Source organism: Chelonoidis abingdonii, chromosome 1 (assembly GCF_003597395.2).
Source record: "Chelonoidis abingdonii isolate Lonesome George chromosome 1, CheloAbing_2.0, whole genome shotgun sequence".
NCBI lineage: Eukaryota > Metazoa > Chordata > Testudines > Testudinidae > Chelonoidis > Chelonoidis abingdonii.
The window spans coordinates 362,046,391-362,067,055 of NC_133769.1; the positions used below are offsets into that span (position 1 = coordinate 362,046,391).

Consider the following 20,665-nt stretch of genomic DNA (forward strand, 5'->3'; position numbering starts at 1 on the left):
TTCTCCAAACAAAAATTCCTCTCCCAGGGAGGAGACTTGAGGCACTCAGACGCGATGATTACAGGACCAATAGAACCACTGTACAGTGAACAGAACAGACTCTGAACACGTTTGTTGTCTTATACGTGTTCACTGCCCTTGTACAACAGCAAAAGAGCAGTGCTTTCTACTTTACATCAGAGTGAGATGCCTACTTTACACCAGTGTGAAAAGAGAGAATCAAACCCTCTAATCCCACATTTCATCCCCAGTGGATTTTTAAAAAGACTGAAGCTGTGGCAGAATCCGAACTACAGTACTGCCAGTGAATGCTGCTGTCAGACTAATACCCAGCAGCAGGTCAGTTAAGGTAAAAGCCTGTGAGCTACGTTTAGACCACACATTTATACATTGCAATTGCAAAGGCTGCTCCCTGGGTGTTTCATTGCTAGGAATCCATCAACTGGAGAGTTTGGTCTGGTGACTACCTACAGAAATTGCTATTGCTGCATTAGATCTTTCAAAGCACAAATGGCAACTATTTGCCAAACAGAGTTTGTACTGGTCCCTCACGCCTCTAGGGCTGCAAATCATACGCTGGAGCAGGATGTCTCATTAAGATGAAGCACTGATCTAATCAGAACTTCCTTATTCGAGTACCTTCTGACAAAGCTGTCACTAAATCATTTGTTTCATGCCAAGTTGGACACTAGCAGGAATAATGCGAGAACACAAGCAAAACTGTTTCTCTTTTATGAAGACTCCAATTAATATTTTAAAAGCATGAAAGGCAAATCTCGCCAGTAGGTTAGGAAAACCGCACTTAACAGAAAAGGAGCTGCAAGCCTTGCAGCTGCTACTCATCTGTCAAAATTAATACAAAAAGGAAATCAATGTGCAAGATGCATGTGGCCTTTTTTCCTTGAAAAGGTTATAGAAGGGTAAGAGACCATTACAATTTCACGCCGCTCTCTAACGAAAATGTAGAACTCAAGCTTACAATTAAAATTCTCATTTTCATATAAATCTTCCACACAGCAGGAAGCCTGAGCTACACTGTTATAAGTTGCAAGGGTGGGGGGAGGTGACTTTAAAACCTTGGCTCTTCACTAGGAACTCGATCCACATGGACTTCACTGGAGATCTCCAGGGTGTTCTAGCCTTCCGGCCTGTATCCACACCAGCCAAGCAGGCTGCATTTCACAATGGCACTCCCTCCCACAACTGCTGTTGAAAGCTGTTTTTCTGCTTGTCTGCACAGGATAAGTAGACTTCATCGTCCCATGCAGCAACCCATGGTGGTTTTAGAGTACAACAAAGGGTCAAATGCACCTTGCTACAGTGACTGAGTTCATTGTCCATATCGATACAGCTACTGTTTAAACACGGCCAAAGGTGGACGCAGCAGGTAGTCTGATTCCGATTGTCGAATGCTGCTCTCTGTGAGCGTGGGCAGAGCTTAGCAGTACACCAACCACCACACAATTTATACTGAAAACAGAGGAGAGTCCTAAGCTTAGCTAAGGGTGTAACTGCCACCAGCAGCCGCTGTCTCCTTGCAACTACAGGGCAAGGATAGAACTGCACCAACTACAGATTTTCACCGAGGGCAGCCGTACCAAACAATTTTTTACTCATCAGGCAATGAGGATACAGGCACAGACAAATGTCACAGCTGGATCTACATCTTTTTGAAATGATTAACATATGTACATTGCTATCCTTAATTAAGTGCAAGGCTTTGGAATCCTGGCTAGTTGCCAAAAATGCCCATGGAGTCAAGGAGTCTGGGCACCCAGAACATCAAATCAATAGTTAGAGTTCACAGTACCAGGACTACTCCTTAGCTCTGGACCACCATCATCTTAGTAGCAAATGCCCAAGTAATATCCACTACAACAGAAATAATTTGGAAGTGATAATCTGCTGCCTGAAGCTTTGGTTCACATCCACCCACCTGCACAAAATTTCAGTGTTTAAACAGGTTTAGGGCAAATTCAGTCATTACTTAGTATGTTTAAATATTCAGGGACAGGTTCTCCTATCCCTACTTAGCGTCAGTAACATCCTACTCCTCAGCTGGTGCAATTAAAGTCAGAGGAGCTACTTGCAGAGTAAGGTACTAGCACGAAAGAAAAACTATTCTAATGCTTCAGGCAGCAGATTATCACTTCCAAATTATTCCTGTATTCCTGATACTCGAGTGCTCTCTGACAGCAACTTGGCATGGTGTGACGTACAGGATGCCTATGTCCCATCACCCTCTGGTGAAAGGTCCACCCAGCAGATAAAGGTACCTGCTACTTTCACCGCCACAACCTGCAGGAGGTTTCTTTTTGCTAATGTGACTGAGACGTCTCTTTTTGAAGCTGAAAATCAAACGATTCCAATCCAGCTCTGCTTATGTGCACACATTGGTAGGTATATCCGTTCTCTGTGCCACATGGATGCCCTATGGCAGGAAGAGGAATGAAAGCTGAGGAAGAATGGACAGACAGAGGATGCAAGAACAAAGCCTAGGAAAAAATACTCAAGAACCAAATCAAAAGCAGGGAGGTACACAGCCTCTACTTTTTATTTATTTTTAAGTGTTGTGACAATGCTTCATTCTAGGCATTAACATCTGTCTGTTTTCTTCTACAATAGTACAGGATTTTCAGGAAGACTACAAATAAGGCCTCTCAGAATCTCAGTTTAGTCTGGCCCTACCTAACTTTGTTTAACTCACTAACTCTTTCCCTTCTTGCTCGCTACTTCAAGCTCTGAGACTCTGTATGGACAAGCAGAGCAAAATTAGCTGAACCATGCAGTGCAGTTAAGGTTGCCAACTCCTCTCTTACCTCTCAGAGAGCTGATGCTCACATGGGAGGACGTAGAAAGTCCAGTGCAAACAGCTTTACACAGTGTATTACATTTCTTTAGCATAACTGTAGATTCGTGATTCAATCTTGTGGATGACAATTTATGGCAACAAAATCAAGATTAGTGCAAGACAGAGTGAGTTTCACTTGAAAATTAGGACTGCGCGTACCCACTCTCTCTTGAACAGTATCTTTACTACCAATCTTTAGCTACTAAATTTTGTGTTCTGGCTAATAGGTTTCTCTATTTTTAAAGCACTTCTTAAAGGGTGTGAACAGCTAACTTAACTCCACTCTGCCACTGGACGTAATTCACAATCAAGCATTTTGGCAAAAGCCTTTTAGTGCAGTGTAGTAGTTCTGCTTAACACTGTATTTCTCAACATTCTGACCCAGTTTCCTGGTCATGTTTTAAATGCTTTTAATAACAGTTGCTACAGCAAAACTCTGAGCATTGAGAAACAAACAAGATCTCCTAGAGGGGAGGCGTTGAGCATATCACTTTGTTCAAAGCCTTTTTTTAGGCCTAGTGTAGATTTGTTTTTAAAGTAGTATGCACTAGAGACTGTACAATGGTGAAATGAGCAATGCAATAGTATCTGATCTAAGGAGTAAGATATATTTAGTGCTGTGCAGAGAGTTGGATAAAGAGGCATTTGTAACGTATGAGCATTCAGACTTTTCACACTTTGCTGCAAATGGATTTAGTGCTCATGAAGGTGCCACATGGACAGTTCGAGATTTTCATCATCCATAAAACAGGTGCAGCACTAGCAGCAGTATAAGCTTCACCCTATACCTCTGTCCAAATACCTAAACTCCACCCTGGTAGGGCTGGAAATCCCCTCTGTAACAATGGAATAGTCTGGTTTCCATAGCCTGTTCAGTCTCAGCTAGTGCTCACTGTTCTGCTTTCCTCCAAGAACAATGAAACCACTCAACACCTTCCGCATCCTAACTGTGGAAACTCAGCACTGTCTGTGGTATGCATCTCAGAGCTGGCTGCTCCAGGAAGCAAAAATGCACTTGAGGTTTGAAGTACCCAAGACTGAGGATGCTAATAATAAAGAAAACATTATGAATATGTCACTCTTACCAATAGATCTCAAAGAACTTAATGAAGAAGATTGGTATTACCATCCCTCATTGCACAAAGGAGGTAACTAATGGAGGCAGAGAGAGATTATTCCTGGGGGAACTGGCACTGCCCGTGCACAGAATTCATGTTCCCCCGCAGAAAAATGACTTTCCGACAGGGAAGCTGCCAGAGCAGTCAGGCACCACTCCCTAGCTGCACAGGTACATCGTTTCAGACACCCGGAGCAGGCAGCGGAGAGGTAAATCACTGCAGGGCTGGAGACACCCCAGCCGGGATCAGCTGCAAGTCCCATACCCAGAAACCTCCCCCAGCTGCAGGAAGCTCAGCATCCTCTCCAGCTTCCTGCCCCCATCGCTCCTGAACTGTGGGGGGAGGGGTTACTGTACAGGGAGCTGCTCCCCCATCCACCCAAGACCCATGTATCTGTGCATGCACATACCCAAATATCCCTGCCAAGCCTCACCCTGTACACTCAGAACCCGCCCCCCCCCCGCCAGCCTCCATAACCCGAACCCACCCCAGCCTGAACCTCTACCCCTCATCAGAGCTGCCCTGCACCCCAGATCCCGCCTCCAGGCTCCATCCCTGCACCCAGACCACCCCACTGATCTCCCTGCATTCAAGCCCCCCCCTCCCCCCCCCCACCCCCCCCCCCCCCATGGCCTCATCGATGGACAACCCTGAGCCCCCACACCACTGACCCCCAACTACCTGTACCCAGACCCAGACCCCACCAAGCCCCACTCCCCCAGCACCCAGACCGCCCTGATGAGACTCCCATACCTATATCCTTCAGCTGAGACCCAACCACTTTCCCCTGGAAGCCCCCGCAGAGTCCCATGCACCTGCCCCCCACCCCCAATGAGCCTCTATGCATCCAGATCCCCTCCACACCTAGACCCCCCCACTGAGCTGCCTGCACCCAGATTGTCCCAGACAGAATCCTCTCACCTAGGGTGACCAGACGTCCCGATTTTATCGGGATTGTCCCGGTATTTGCTTGTTTGTCCCATGTCCTGACCAATGTTAGGTCGGGACACTGGACAAACAAGCAAAGACTCTGGAGCCCAGAAGGGCTCGCACCCTCCCACACCCCAACTCCGCCTCCACCTTCCCCCATTGGATCCCTCCCCAAATCCCCGCCACCATCCCCGCCCCCTCACTGTCCCATTGGCTCCCTCTCCAAATCCCCATCTCTTGCCAAGCACGCCATGCCCAGGAGACGCAGAGGAGCACGGGGCCGGGGTGAGTGAGAGTCTGGCCTGGCCCTGAGAAGGCAGGACTCAGGCACGGTACCTGGAGGGAGAGTAGGGGACAGCCCGTGGGGCCAGGTGGTGGCTGTTCTCCCCACCTGGGCAGCAGGACTCAGGAGCAGCCGCTGCTGCAGCTCCCACTGCCGTGGGGGGAGGAAGTGGCCAAGCACGTGGCACTCTGCACCTGAGGCTTTGGTGCCCGGGCCCGAACCCAGGCCCGTTGCGGGGACCCAGCAGCGCGCACACTGCATCCAGCCCCTGGCCAGTCGCGTCTGGGCTGGCTGCCCAGCTGGTGCAATCCCACGGCGGAAGCATCGGCAGCCCAGCCCCGTTGGTTCCCCTGCAGAACCCGAGCGGGATGGGGGGGCTGGGGCCTGCTGCCCCCACTGCGGGGCAGCCCACGGGATTGTACCAGCTGGGCAGCCAGCCCAGACGCGACTGGCCAGGGGCTGGGCACACACAGCGTGCGCGCTGGGTCCCCGCAGCAGGCCCAGGCTTGGGGGGTTCGTGGGCGCCAGAGCCGCCGTCATGACACAAGCTGACAAGGGCCATGTAATTCACAAGCCTGAAGACCGAAAACAGGGATACGCACATCCTCTTCTGCCACAGCAACAAAGGGTCAGGAACGCTAATGGCTTTAGTTAAAAACGCATGCAGCCTTTAACTCAAAGAAATCCCAAGGACATTGGGGCCAGTAATTTCTATTCTTCACTTCAGTAACATATAAAGCAGCCAGGCTGCATAGCACCAGAGCTATTGAGAGCACTTTTTTAAACTGAAGCCTAATTTCACATTCAAGGCCAGCCTCCAGGTGCTCCATGCCTGGCTATCCATTCAAAAAATTAATATTAACAAGGGATGCATGGGGAGGAGACAACCCATTACCAACCTTTGTGGTGTCATCATGTGACCGCTGGTACCGTTTCCAACGGCAACCATAGATCCCAGTCAGGCATGACAAACACAACTGCGGCTCATAGTACTGTAGTGGTTGGTGTTTAACCATGCTCCTTCCAGCTCTTCAGTAGCACGCTATCAGAAATCCATCAGGCCTTGGGAGCGCCCTGAAAAGAGAGAAGGTGTGACATCAGAGATCCTTTAAAATGGATGGAAATGGCGGCAGCGGAACGTGGTTCAATAGTTAGAACTGGAGAATGGTCATCAGGACTCCTGGGTTGTATTCCCGGCTTTGCCAGGATCTTGAGCAAACTGTCCAACTCTATTAAAGTTTATATTTTAAAAATGTCTACTTGTGGTGCTGACACTACACTGAATGAAGTGATGACAAGTCAATAAGACTATTGTTTACTTTTTGCACTACTCAGCCTGGACAATTAAATCTCTTTGCATTTTAATATTAAGGTCCAGATCCTCAGCTGGTACAAGCCTACGTCACTCGACTGAAAATGGAACTACAGATGAGGATCTGGCCCCAAGTATTTAGTGGTGTCTGGAAAGCAAGCCAAGTTCGAGTTTCAAGTGGTCTCTTGCTTCCTACACTGGGGAGTCAGAGAGGCAGCGTTCTCAGGAGTGCACTGCATGTCCCTCCCAATCCACTCCAACCAGTGCTTTGAATGGTGCTGCCGGGGCCTGCAGCTGGCTGAGGGCCCTTCCCATCACACAGACACCCATTCTCTCCCCAAAAAGGATTTACGCATTAAGTGCCCAAAGAGTTGCATATACACTCAACTATCATTACCATGAAACACTTAAGGGCTACTTTTCCCTGTCCCTCCTAGCCTCCTCCACCCAGAAACCCATGGGAACTCAGGCACTGTGTTCTGTTGAGTTCCACTGCATACCTTGAGAAACACTCTGTAACTAACGACACTGATTCCACGCCATGTATGTCACAAAGCTACTGTTTATTATTTATATGCTTGCTTTCCTCTCAGCTGAGATCTGTAGCTGACATCCTTAGTTATCCAATGGATTTTACAATTAAAAAATCAGCATTAGTAAAAGGGAACCTATGATTTCCTGCCTGTACAATTGACACTGATGCTTGGAAACCTGCATATTGTACACAACTACTGTTTGGTGGTAGGAATTGTGGTGCTCTCCATTCCCTTCCCACACCCCATACCAATCCCCTTCACTCACATTTGAGTATTTTCTATGGGGACAGTAAATCTTTATGTAAGGCCAACAGATCCTGGTCATTGGTGGGTAGGATCGAACCTGGGACTTTAGCTTAGTGTATGAGTGTCTGCCCCAGGAGCTAAAAGCCACATGGCTCATAGCTGAGGGTGTAGCAAACTCAATCTCTAGATCAGTGGTCCCCAAACTTTTCAGGGTCATGCCCCCCCTTACCAATGTCCACACACACACACCCCCGAGCCGGTACCAGGAGCAGCTCCCGGGGAGGGGGGGAGCACACTGACAGGGGTAAGGGGTCAGAGCCACAACTCGGCTGCAGTCAGAGCTGAGGCTGGGGGCCGGGCCAGGACCCAGGACCACAGCCAGAGCAGAGCTGGGCGCAGAGCAGGGCTGGGTGGTGCTTCCTCCCCACCCCTCATTGGGGCTGGCCCAGTCCCCCCACACATGTTCGTCTGTGCCCCCCTAAGGGGGGCATATCACAGTTCAGGGACCTCTTCTCTAGATGATGTAGGTGCCACCAGAGGGGACAGAGTGCCAGACCAAACAGGCAGGGTTACACCTAGAGAGCTCCCCATCCTGTAACTGCTGTGCTTCCTTTCACCCTGGATCCCGTGTGTTCAGTTCTGGATATTTCCAGTGGAGTGTCCAGTGTTTGGCACCTCCACCGGTATTGGAGACAGCAGGTCCATCGAGCCCAGCATCTTGTCTTCCTACAGTGGCCAATGCCAGGTGCCCCAGAGGGAATGAACAGAACAGGGAATCACCAAGTGATCCATCCCCCATGGCCCATTCCCAGCTTCTGGCAAACAGAGGCTAGGGACACCATCCCTGCCCATCCTGGCTAACAGCCACTGATGGACCTATCCTCCATGAGCTTCTCTAGTTCTATTTTGAACCCTGTCATAGTCTTGGTGTTCACAACATCGTCTGGCTAGGAGTTCCAAAATCTGACTGTGCACTGTGTCAAAAAAAAAAATAAATAAAAAAAAAATACATCCTTTTGTTTGAAACCTGCTGCCTATTAATTTCATTTGGTGGCCCCTAGTTCTTGTGTTATGAGGAGGAGTAAATAACACTTCCTTGTTCACTTTCTCCAAACCAGTCATGATTTTATAGACCTCCATCATATCCCCCCTTAGTCCTCTCTTTTCCAAGCTGCAAAGTCCCAATTTTATTAATCTTTCCTCATATGGAAGCCGTTCCATACCTCTAATAATTTTTGTTGCCCTTTTCTGTACTTTTTCCAATTCCAGTACATCTCTTTTGAGATGGGGTGATCACATCTGCATGCAGTATTCAAGATGTGGGTGTACTATGGATTTATACAGAGGCAATATGATATTTTCTTGTCTTATTATCTCTCTTTCTTAACGATTCCTAACATTCTGTTCGCTTCTTTGACAGCCGCTGCACACTGAGAGGATGTTTTCAGAGAATGATCCACAATGACTCCAAGATCTCTTTATTGAGTGGTAACAGCTAATTTAGATCCCATCATTTTATATGCATAGTTGGGATTATGTTTTCCAGTGTGGATTACTCTACATTTATTGACTGTCATCTGCCATTTTGTTGCCCAGTCACCCAGTTTTGAGAGATCCTTTTGTAGTTCTTTGAAGTCTGCTTGGGACTTAACTATTGTGAGTAGTTTTGTACCATCTGCAAATTTTGCCACCTCACTATTTTACCCCTTTTTCCAGATCATTTATGAATATGTTGAATAGGACTGATCCCAGTACAGAGTCCTGCGGGACACCACTATTTACTTCTCAACACATTCTGAAAACTGACCATTTATTCCTACCCTTTGTTTCCTATCTTTTAGGCAGTTATCAATCCATGAGAGAACCTTCCCTCTTATCCCAGGACAGCTTACTTTGCTTAAGAGCCTTTGGTGAGGGTCCTTGTCAAAGGCTGTCTGAAATTCTATGTACAGTATATTCACTGTATCACCCTTGCTCACATGATAGCACAGAGTTAAAGATAGCACGGACAGAACAGGATGCTGATGCTTTTTAATTAAGATCAGGCTAATCCTAGGTTGGCGGAAATTACCCCCTTTCATGGATTACACACCGTGCCACACAGCCAGAGTTTCAAGCCTGCCAGACTTTAGAGACACAGTGCAGGCAGCATATTAGCACAGTCCACTTCAGCATTGTGCCTCCCTTTTCTTTCATACACCTGGCATCTCAATCCTCATATTAAATATCTCTATGCAGGTCCCAGGAGCTGCTTAGCGCCATAATCCAGACAGACAACACAGGAACTAGCAGTAGCTGCCACTTCAACCCAAATAATGGTTTCTACCCCACTCCAGATTGCCAGAGGTTTTTATACGTCCCCAGGGACAAGGCACAGAGTCCAGACTATTTCAGATTGGACCCAAGGGTTATTTCTTGCCCATTTGTCACCAGCTCTCACAATCACCACTGGGTTTTCTACCATGTGGCCTCCAAGCCTGGTACTGGACTCAGAGCTCATCCACAAGGTCACCTCCTTTGGTCGAATGTAATCCTTTCTTACAGGCCGCCTCCTGCTGTGCTGCTTACAGAATGTTGTTTTGGGTACAAGCTGCCTGTTCTCCTTCCTCTAAATGTCTCTCTACATGTCTGCCTGTCCTTAAATAAGACCTTCCTTGAGAAGGGACTGGCTCATCTGACAGGTTTGGAACACATCCAGCATGCTGTGCAGAGGCACTCCCATACATTTGGCACCAAGACGCCCCAGACCAGGATCAAGGCCCCATAGCATTAGATGCCATTCAAGAGACACATAAATACATGATCTTTGCCCCAAAGAGCTTGCAATCCAAGAAAAAAGTGACGTGCAGGGCCATGGGTAGCACAGGCTGGAAAATAATTTCCAGTTGGTGAAACAGGGAGGTTTCAGAAATTGTTTTCTTTCTGATGCAGAACAAAAAGGAGACCTTTCAGAATTTCACAAAAAATGGGGTGCCCTCTCCCTCCAGCTGAGCCCCCAACAACAAATAGCCTCATGGCTAGGGCGCTCACCTGCCATGTGGGAGATCCAGGTTAAAGTGGCTGCTCCAAAGCAGGCAGGACTTGAAGCTAGGAGTCTGTTCTAGCCATGAGGCTATTCTGTGGTGGGATCTTTCCTGCTCATAGTGGCATTTTCTGACAGGAAGACACTTCACCAAAAAAAATCCCAAATCAAAATACTCATGCACACAGGCTTTATATCCATTTCCATTATAGGAACATATTGTCCCAGGAACTCCTCCCACCTCCTTAAGAGGTTATTCTCAAGTAATGGAGACCAGTACATTAGGGGTGGGTCTTTGTGCCTTTTAGGACCTAGTTCCATGAGGTACTTTGGAGTCAATAGTTATCAGTAAGGCTACGATTTTATCACAGAGGTAGTGGAAGTCACAGAATTTGAGACTTCTGAAGACCTCCAAGAGTTCAGCTCATAGGCACTGGAAGCTGCACGGTCCTGCCGCCATCTGGGGCAGCCAGGAGCTGCAGGGTACCCATGCTACCCAAGATAGCGGGGCCCTATGGGTGGCAGGGGGGACCCTGGAACTCCCCGCAGCTCCAGCCTACTGCAAGCATGGGGTACTGTGCAGCTCCTCACTGCCGCAGGGCCGAGAGGCTCCGAGTGGCCATGGGTGAGGGGGGCCTCCACAGCTCCTGGCTGGCCCCCACAGCTCCCAGCCTCTGGCAGCAGGGGACCCCATAGCTTAGAGCCATGGGGTAAAGGGACCCAGGAGCTCCAAGCCCCCCTGAGTGATGGGGCCCCCAGAGCTCCGAGCCAGGCCCCCCACAGCTCCCCATTTTGTGATGGATATTTTTAGTAAAAGTCAGGGACGATAAACTTTATTGTCCTTGACTTTTACTAAAAATATCGGACACAAAAATCTTAGCCTTAGTTATCAGAGGTCCAGTCAAGCTGAAAGGGCAGATCAAGTGGGGTCCCTCAGGGATTGATCCTGGGTCTGGTTCTGTTCAATATCTTCATTTATGATTTAGATAATGGCAGAGAGAGTGCACTTATTAAATTTGCAGACAATACCAAGATGGGCAGGGTTGCAAGTGTCTGGAGGATAGGATTAACATTCAAAATGATCTGGACAAACTGGAGAAATGGTCTGAAGTAAATAGGATGAAATTCAATATGGACAAATCCAAAGTATTCCACTTAGGAAGGAGAAATCAACTGCACACACAAAAAGGGAAATGACTGCCTAGGAAGGAGTACTGTGGAAAGGGATTTGGGGATCATAGTGGATCACAAATTAAATGATTCAGCATAACACTGTTGGGGAAAAAAAAATGAACATCGCTCTGGAATGTATTAGCAGGAGTGTTGTAAGCAAGACACAAGTAGTAATTCTTCCGCTCTACTTCATGATGATTAGGCCTCAACTGGAGTATTATGTCCAGCTCTGGGCACCCCATTACAGGAAAGATGTGGGCAAATTGAAGAAAGTCCAGAGGAGAGCAACAAAAATGATTAAAGGTCTAGAAAACATGACCTATGAGGGAAAATTGAAAAATTGGGTTTGTTTAGTCAGAAGAAGGGAAGATTGAGAGGGGACACAACAGTTTTCAAGTACATAAAAGGTTGTTACAAGGAGGAGAATGAAAAATTATTCTCATTAACCTCTGAGAATATGAGAAGCAGCAACGAGCAAGTAAATTGCAGCAAGTGTGGTTTAGGTTGGACATTAGGAAAAACTCCTAACAGTCAGTGTCATTAAGCACTGTAATAAGTTGCCCACAGAGGTTGTGGATTTCTGTCATTGGAAGTTTTTAAGAACAGGTTAGACAAGCACTGGTCAGGAATGGTCTAGTTATTACATAGTCCTACTCTGAGTGCCGGGGACAGGACTAGATGACCTCTCAAGGTCCCTGCCAGTCCCAAATTTCTATAATTCTATGAGGTTAGTCACATCAATGTGTGCACTAGTGGAAGGCACTCAGCTCATCACCGTAGTACAAGAGCCTATCTAGAAGTAGCCCATTCATCTCAATTCTCCCACCCACTCTCCAACTAGCTGGGCATTGTACACCACCACCTGCTACTAGTAGCAGAGTTCATGACCGTGTCTCATCAGGATTCAGGACCACTGATGTCTTGAAGTAACTTGCACATCATGCGAATGTCCATGATTTACATGTTCTGAAACAGAGCTGATAACAGCACCATATTGATTCCTATTCATGCACATCCTTAAGTGCAAGAGAAGATACAATTGCAAAATGCCTTAAATGCCCCACCTCAGTAACAGCACCCTCTGATCCACCCACAAAGGTTCACTAGCACCCTGCAATTTTGCCTTCAGAAGATTCCTTCCCCTTGATGGAAAAATCCCAACTCCCTCCTGTAGTAATATGCAAAGTTAGAAGGAGGAGCTGTTCCTGATGACAGGAATTCAACCGAATTCTCAAGCAGAGCAGAACAAGAGTCACGATCTACAGCCCTTGTAATTTAACACACAGTGAGAGGTGCTTCTTTCTGCAATGAAAACACAGCTAGCGTATCTTGACTGTGTTCTTCAGTCTTATGCATTTTTTCTTTCCTAGACAATTAAAACTCAAGAGTACCCCCTACACACACACCCCACCTCACGAATTTCTATTGCACTAATGGTTGATTTAAAGCTATACACGAGACTCAAATATTACATTTGAATCAGTGCTGGGCCTCAACTGCAAAATGTAAGCATGCCCAAAGCTTCAGAATATTAGGGGCCATTTGCAAAACTTAGATCTGGATTTAAAGCGCACATCTAGACAACTTTTGAGTGATGCACAATAGATTACCTCTTATCCTTTGCCCTTTATTGAAAGCTACGTTAAATCGGATGTTAAACTACCAGTCCAGTGGTGGATTGGTGAATCAATGTTTTTCCTTTATACGGCATAGCTCAGGCCTTTTTCAGAAGAAGTTTAGCCTCTATCTAGACTTTGGGACTGCAAAGAAAAACCATTCAGCCTGTCGGAGCATACACTCATGTCTGCCCAGCGCTGGCAACATTGGCCATTGTTTCAAGAGCTTATCACCCCTGTGCTACCTCCAGAGGCAGTAGTGGTGGGAACACTAGTGAAGGTGCCACCATGCTAGGCTGCAGGGTTGCTATCACCAGTAGAGCTGCACCTGTGGAAATTTTAAGGCAGAGACTCATGTAGACAGACCCCCAAGCCTTCAAACAATCATTCTAAGCAGTGGCTCTCAAACTTTTGTACTACTGACCCCTTTCACATAGCAAGTCTCTGAGTGTGACCCCCCCTTATAAATTAAAAACACTTTTTTATATATTTAACACCACTGTAAATGCGAGAGGCAAAGTGAGTTTGAGAGGTCTTTGGGGTGGAGGTTGACAGCTCGCAACCCCTCATGTAATAACCTCCCAACCCCCAGTTTGAAAAAGTCCTGTTTTCTTTCAAAGGAGAATCAGCTGCCACTCCTAGCTCATTTCAAGATCATTTAAAACTCTGTAGCCTAGTAGTGCAATCCCCTCACCTAACTATTTCACTGCTGATCAAAAGTGCCTAAGAAAGGAGAGGGGTGACCCTATTGTGAAGGCTGGCATGATCTACTGAGAGTGACAGTCCCACTGTGGGTCAGGAGTGGACAGAACTTGGCTCGTACCCCCCCAGAATCTATTATAAATACAAACCTGAATCCTCTGACCCGATACCATTCTAAAGTCGATCATCATTTCACTGTCTGTCTGACACGGAGGAAAAAATACAGACTATTTTAACTGCAAATTTGTAACATGCTGTTTCCACGAACATGAGACTATTTGGTCTGTTTTTTTCCATTTGGAAAGCCATTGGCAGCTGGCCATTCTTTTCCTGCTATTAAACACCTTGAGAGGGACTTGTGGCAGGCTGCTCCCAACACCACTGTCCCATGCACACACCAGATTGTGGGAAGTCGGCGTATGAAGAGGCCTTTCAACAGAGATCCCATTGATCACAGGGCAGCAGATGCCCTGAAACCAATGGCTGCTCTTCGGAAAGAGTAAAAAAAAAAAAAAAAAAAAAAGTGTTGCTTCCATTCCTAGTATTGGCCCTTGACTTTCCTTTGTGGACGTGGTCGCTGGATGACAATGACAGGTGGAACAGTTTCCTCCTTGTAAGTCACTGGTTTAAATTTGGCCCAGGTCTCTTGCTTTAAAATGGGAATCCAATTCAATCTTAACTCAAGCCTCAGTTGGTGTCTCCATAATTACTGTAAAAGCAGCAGAGAATCCTGTGGTACCTTTAGGACTAACAGACGTTTTGGAGCGTGAGCTTTCGTGGGTGAATACCCGTCCCACTGCTCGTCAGACATGCAGAGAACCTGCGTCTTGACGAAGTGGGTATTCGCACCGCCACAAGATCAGGCACCAAGTACCGTACGAAAGCTCACGCTCCAAAACGTCTGTTAGTCTATAGGTGCCACAGGATTCTCTGCTGCTTTTACAGATCCAGACTAACACGGCTATCCCTCTGATACTTGACATGATCACTGTGGCACCCCAGGGGAGTCAAGCCTGAGATTAGGGCCCCATTGTGGCTAGCTGATGTACAAAGACAGCCGGAGAGACAGTCCCTGGCCCCAAAAAGACCTTTATTCAATCTAACTCATGAAAGGACAAGACAGACAGAGAGGGAAGGGAAAAGGAGGCAAAGTGACATCCCCAAGGTTGCACACTAGGTCAGTAGCAGTAGGAATAGAAACCAGGTCTCTCGAGTGCCAGTCTAGTTGGTGATTAGATTGAAAATCTCCCCAGAAGAATTTAGGATTGAATGGGCAAAGAACTGCTCTTCTCATCCTGTCAATGAGCTCCACCAGGTTAGGATGGAGACCCATCATCGACGGCTCTACCCAAACCGTAGCTGCTCAGTAGATAAGATAAAGTATTTCTTTTTCCAGGTAAGCCGTTCCTGTCCCTTTCATCCAGCATGAAATTCAAATACCCACCTGATCAATTGCATGCCCCCAGCACACCCAGGAGCCCCTCTTTGTTTGCAAAATGCAATGTAGTGCAGCATGTATCCTAGGCGCATGTATTCATTTGGCTCGAGTGAGTGTTACTTTGGGTGCTGTATCCAATTGCCATTTCAGCTGCTAGTAATTTCTTGGCTCCTTGATTGCATTGGGGCAGTGGGGTGGGGGTGGGGGGTGGAGAAGAGCAGAATGTTGCATCATCAGCTACTGACTGTTGTGTCAGCCCAGCACTGGGTAGGCAGGTCAAGAGTCAGTTTAGACGAGAGGGGACAAACAGGAGCGAATGAAGAGAAAGGGTATCCAGCCTGGGATATGGGATACAGTCCTCTACCTCACCTTGAAACAATGACACTGGGTAAAAGGTGAACAGTCTGGAAATTCAGTTAAGCCCTCAAACGATCAACCCAGCACCTTCCTCTTATTTCCTTCTACTTTGAGGAAGTCGTATAGTGGGACACAGGTGGGTGGATGCATAACGGGTGTTTTATGAACCTTCATATTTGGAGCCAGTTTGTTCAGGCTTCATGAACCCATCTGTCCTAGCTTTGGAAGAATACGAACAGATCAAATTGGCACACTTCCTTTAAGTACTAAAAGACAATGTCTGATATTGCTAAAGCTATTAAATGTACAAGCTTTTGAGCACGGTTAACAAGTGGCAATCTACAGATTTCTAAAGGCATCGATCAAGTTTTTTATTGCATTTCATTGACATGGTATCTGGGTGTATGTTAAATGGTTTAAACCGGGATATTAGAAGTATAAAGACAAGACACTACCCTACACTTGTACAAACAGTTATGCTAAGAGTCCCAGGTTTCACAGTCTTGTGAATGGAAAGGAATTGGATACAAAGAACTTTTCACTACTCAATGCAGCCACGGTCATTCTATATTTCCAACTAGCTCCATGGTCTGGGCCGGTTACCAAGAATACCCTGCCTCTAGTTCATCCTGGTGTTAATAAGTTCCAGCACTTGCAACAACCAAAGTTTGTGTAGTAGACTAGAAATGTGTCCACATGGGAACTAGAAGGTAGCAAGTTTGGGCTGTGAATAGGCAGTGGTGACTTGGACCTTTCAATTCCACCCAAGAGTCTGACAGCTAGTGCAGGGAGCAGCGTATCAAATTTACTATCTGTTTTTAAACAACAACATCCCCGTCTTCTGGAGCATCCTGTTATCATTCTGCATTTGGTAGGCTCATTGGCCATGCCAAGGGGCATTCTAGACCCCAATCCTGAAATCAAATCCATATGGGCCGACCCCTGCACCTCTTGGGAACGTCTAACTAACTAACTGCAGTGCGTCTCTGTGGATCCAACTGCAAATTTGGCACCTGAAAAGGTATTGATTCATTTCCAACTGCATATTCACAAAAAAAAAAACCCAAACACACATGCCAAGAAATCCAATGTAAAAATTAAACACTAAAATGTGTTTTTGATTTGAATTGCAATACAATGTTATCAGCATAAATACTCCCACCTCTCCCCTGTGTACGTCGCTAGGTAACAAACAGAAGTCCATGAGGAAAAAGATCTACAAGGCTGATGAGTAACAGAAACAACAAGGGACCTTCTGACTAACGGAAGGCAGTCTGATAAACACGGTGTGGAAATTTTACCATCTATCCAAGGATTTCAGGCTTTGTCTGAGATCATCTCTTGAATATTTACTCCCCCTGCAACTAGAAATGATTCTGAGAGAAGCTGAAAGACTATACCCTTACAGTCACTGCTCCCGTGACATCTGCAGCTCTGACGTGGAGAATGCAGCCTATGAATGATTCAAACTTCTGCAGGTTAGCATTACACATAGAAATAAAACTAGAAACAAAGCAAATTAATTATTCAACGCACACTAGAAAAACCCACACAGCCTGTCAACCTTGACTTTAAAGATGCATCATCTGCCAATGCTTAAACATTTCTTACTGTTGAATAAGTGAACTGATTGCCAGTCAGCCTTCCCAAGGAAAAAAAGAAGTTTGTTTGCAAATACAGCAGCAACATTTTACTAAGACTTTAGGGAATGCAATTAGCACACATTTCATTAGAGAGATACACATGACATACATTGCAGCAATTTTTGTTTCTGGTTAGTCTGTCATTTGCTGAGGCTCTGATTGTGTGGAAACTAAACCAAAGTTGTTAATTGCAGATCAGGTATATTCCTCTTTGACCACTTTCAAGCAAAGCAAAATTAATTTACTCATGATGAAAATGTAAAGGGAAACTGTCAGGTCAAATTTTGGCTAAAGTTTGTGGGGGGGTTTTGTTTGGTTAATTTTCCCTGGGGAGAATAGGTTGTTTTCAGTAGTACATTACCGTAGTGCTTAGAGGCCTCAACTGAGATCAGCGGCAGACTGAGCTCTACAGACACACATCACAGACAGTCCTCGCTCTAAAAAACTTCGATATAAAACGGACAAAAATCAGCACTTTTTTTTTTTAAAAAAAGAGAAACAAATAATGGAAATTGTTATTTTCTACAACTAAAGCCATTCCCTGCTGCATCGACTTGTCAGTCATGGCAGCATTGCACTGATGCCCTGACTAACAATTAAAGTGAAACTGACTTAGATTTGGTGAAATATCAGAATCCTAATTTCACCGTCTACCTATGCCCCCAGTTCCAATCCTGCCAGCGCTGGGTCTTTCCCATCTGATGGCTATTCAGTGGCCTCTGTGAAATGAGTGGGTGGTCTCAATGCAGTCCCTAGGAGGACAGGTATCCACATCACAAGAGCCACTCCACCATAACTGGTGTGCGCAGGCACCCCCATCCCCTCTTGGAGACCATCTCAGCAAAGTCCTGGGGGTAGCAGAAGCTGAACTGTCCCCTTTTGCCCACAGAGATGGTCCATGCCGTTTAGGGTTGAAGCACATGGTGGGCCTGAGTGGAGAAAGCCGGCCCTGGCCACACTCCTGTGCTGTGAATAGAAGTAGGTCTTTGGACTTCAGGGGAAAAAAATCAGTTTGAAAATTTTCACTTAATTTTTTTGAGGAACATTTTTAGAAAAAAATCTTTCATAGGCTACATGTGGAAAAAATCTGAGGTCAAACTTTAGTTCCTATTTCTTGCATTGACAAGTAGATGATAAACTAAGGAAATGAAATTCATTGTGACTCATAGGATCTGTATATTATTATTAATCTCCATGGAAATCAAATAAGCCACATCTCTCATTACAAGTTAGAGTTAATCATATTTAAAACATTAAAAAGTATGAGCACCAGACATTGGCTATCAATAATAGTTTCGTTTAATCAATTAGCGAATGGCCATATAGGCATTCATTTCAATTGCGAGCCCCTAATTGCACTGGAAAATGCTGATTTTCTTGAAATACTTCCTAGTTAAGTAAATAGAAATTAAGTTCCTTAGGAACAGACTCTCCAGCTCCAAATGTAATAATCACATGCATCTATACAAGGCTCTCCTGCCCCACTGGGACTGTAATGAAATTTGAAGTTATTGATTTCATGACCACCCTGAAACCATTCAGTTTTAAAGGAACTGGCCTAAGTATACAGTAGCCCTAAGGCAGTGGTCCCCAGACTGAGGGGTGCACACCCCACCAGGGGGTTGAGGAGGAATGTTTAGGGAGTGTGGGGAGCCGGGCCCAGGCCAGTCCCCACATGGAGCGGGGAGGGAGCACCACCTAGCACTGCTCTGCCCCCAGCTCTGCTCCGGTCCCACTGACAGCCGTGGCCTCGACTCTCAGTCATAGCTGCTGACCCCCATCACAGCCCAGCTGCAGTCCCAACCCCGCTCCCAGATGCAGCTCTGCTCCTGGTCCCAGCCCCACAGCCGTACCCCCAGTCTCCTCAAACCACTCCAGCCTCAGTTCCGTTCCCAGCCCCAGCCCCACAGCCTTTCGCGTTCCCAGCCCCAGCCCCCAACAGCCCTGCCCGGCCACGACCCCGCTGCCTGGCTCCAGCCTCCTCACTCACGCCACCCAGCCTCAGGCTCCATTCCTGGCCCCCCAAGCCCCAACCCGGGCTGCACCTCCAATTCCCAGCACATAGCTCCCAACCCCAGACACTGCCCCCAAGCCTGCAGACCCAGCCCTGGCCCCCTGACTTCTCGTCGTATACTCCTACGACCACGCTCAAACGCACCCGAAGAGAACAACAGCCCTCATCCCGAGCCTTGCGACGGAATCAAGGGGGGTGCAACATGAAAGACTTGGGACGCACTGCCCAATAAGGAGAAGAGCAAAACTGTCTTCTGCCTTGCCAACCACAGCCCATTCTCTGCATAATTTCACTCAGAGGTTGCGACAACAGCACTCCCACTATATTCAGATGGCTTACACAAAGTTAACACACAATCCAGACTCACCGCCCTAAACCAGCGACCTGCAATTCCCTCTTCTCCTCGCCATATCGGTCCAGCCAGGAGCGAAACCCACGCAAAGGTTTTTTGTTCAACTCTTACTCCACCCCTAACCAATGGGATGCAAACAGTTACGGCCTACAATCCTGTAAAAGGTGCTACGCACGTCTGACCCCAGTGGGACTATATTATAAGCATGCTGCTTAAAAGTTAAACATGCAAGGTGTTTCAATTAGGTTAAGCCCTGAACAAAAACCTTAGAATGCCAGAAGGTGGAGAGGCTACATGATCGGATATGTCTAGCCACAAGAACAGCTTTCTGAACTAGACGTCTCTCTTCCCCACTTCAACCTAATCAAGCTCGCCGTTATCCCCCTAGAAGGAGTGGCAGCTCCTCCCAAGAAGTCTGCGAGGGGGGAGAAGGCGTGAAAAAAACAAAATAACGGACAGCATATAATATTGACGCAGGACAGACATTGTGCCTTTTGCCTGATAGCTAAGAAGTATCTTAGTCTATGACCACTAGTCTCCCCAGAGGACGGAAGATTGCCGTGGCAAACAACTTAGCATCAAATAAAGACATATATCAAACCAGACAAGGACAGCCACACTAACAACCAACCACTCATGAACAACCCCACACTTGGCAGAGAGAGCACTTAGTAGACAAAAACGATCCCCCCACCCCCAGCCGCCGCATCTCCAACATCCTCATTGACTGCATGACACCAACAGGCCGCCATCTTCTAGAGAGCTCTTCCTCCCACCAAGTTTCCGTGTACTAAGGCCAAACGTTTTTTTTTTTTGTACGATCAATACTAAAGAAAAAGTTTCTGCACAACTGAAGACAGATTTACAGTTTTTCAACCATTTTCCACATGTAAAAGTTTCGAACGGAGGTGTGGACCCCTTTGGAAATCTTAGGCATAGTGTGTGGACCTCCAGAGGTCCACAGACCACAGGTTGAAAATACAATCCTTTAAAATGCAGATGACCACTTTTTCCACTGGTGAGCACAGAACTACAGTTACAGGCCAAAAGAAAGCAAATATATCACGTCTAT

The 20,665-nt window shown here is 46.7% G+C and overlaps 1 protein-coding gene across 1 annotated transcript in view; it reads right to left on the bottom strand.

Annotated features, from left to right (window-relative positions):
• GDPD5 (glycerophosphodiester phosphodiesterase domain containing 5) overlaps positions 1 to 20,665 on the bottom strand; it is a 358,488-nt gene that overhangs the window by 223,619 nt on the left and 114,204 nt on the right. Inside the window, exon 3 of the mRNA XM_032796412.2 lies at positions 6,082 to 6,256. Coding sequence (XP_032652303.1) covers positions 6,082 to 6,198 — 117 coding nt within the window. The 5' untranslated portion in view covers positions 6,199 to 6,256. The remainder of the gene's footprint in view (positions 1 to 6,081; positions 6,257 to 20,665) is intronic.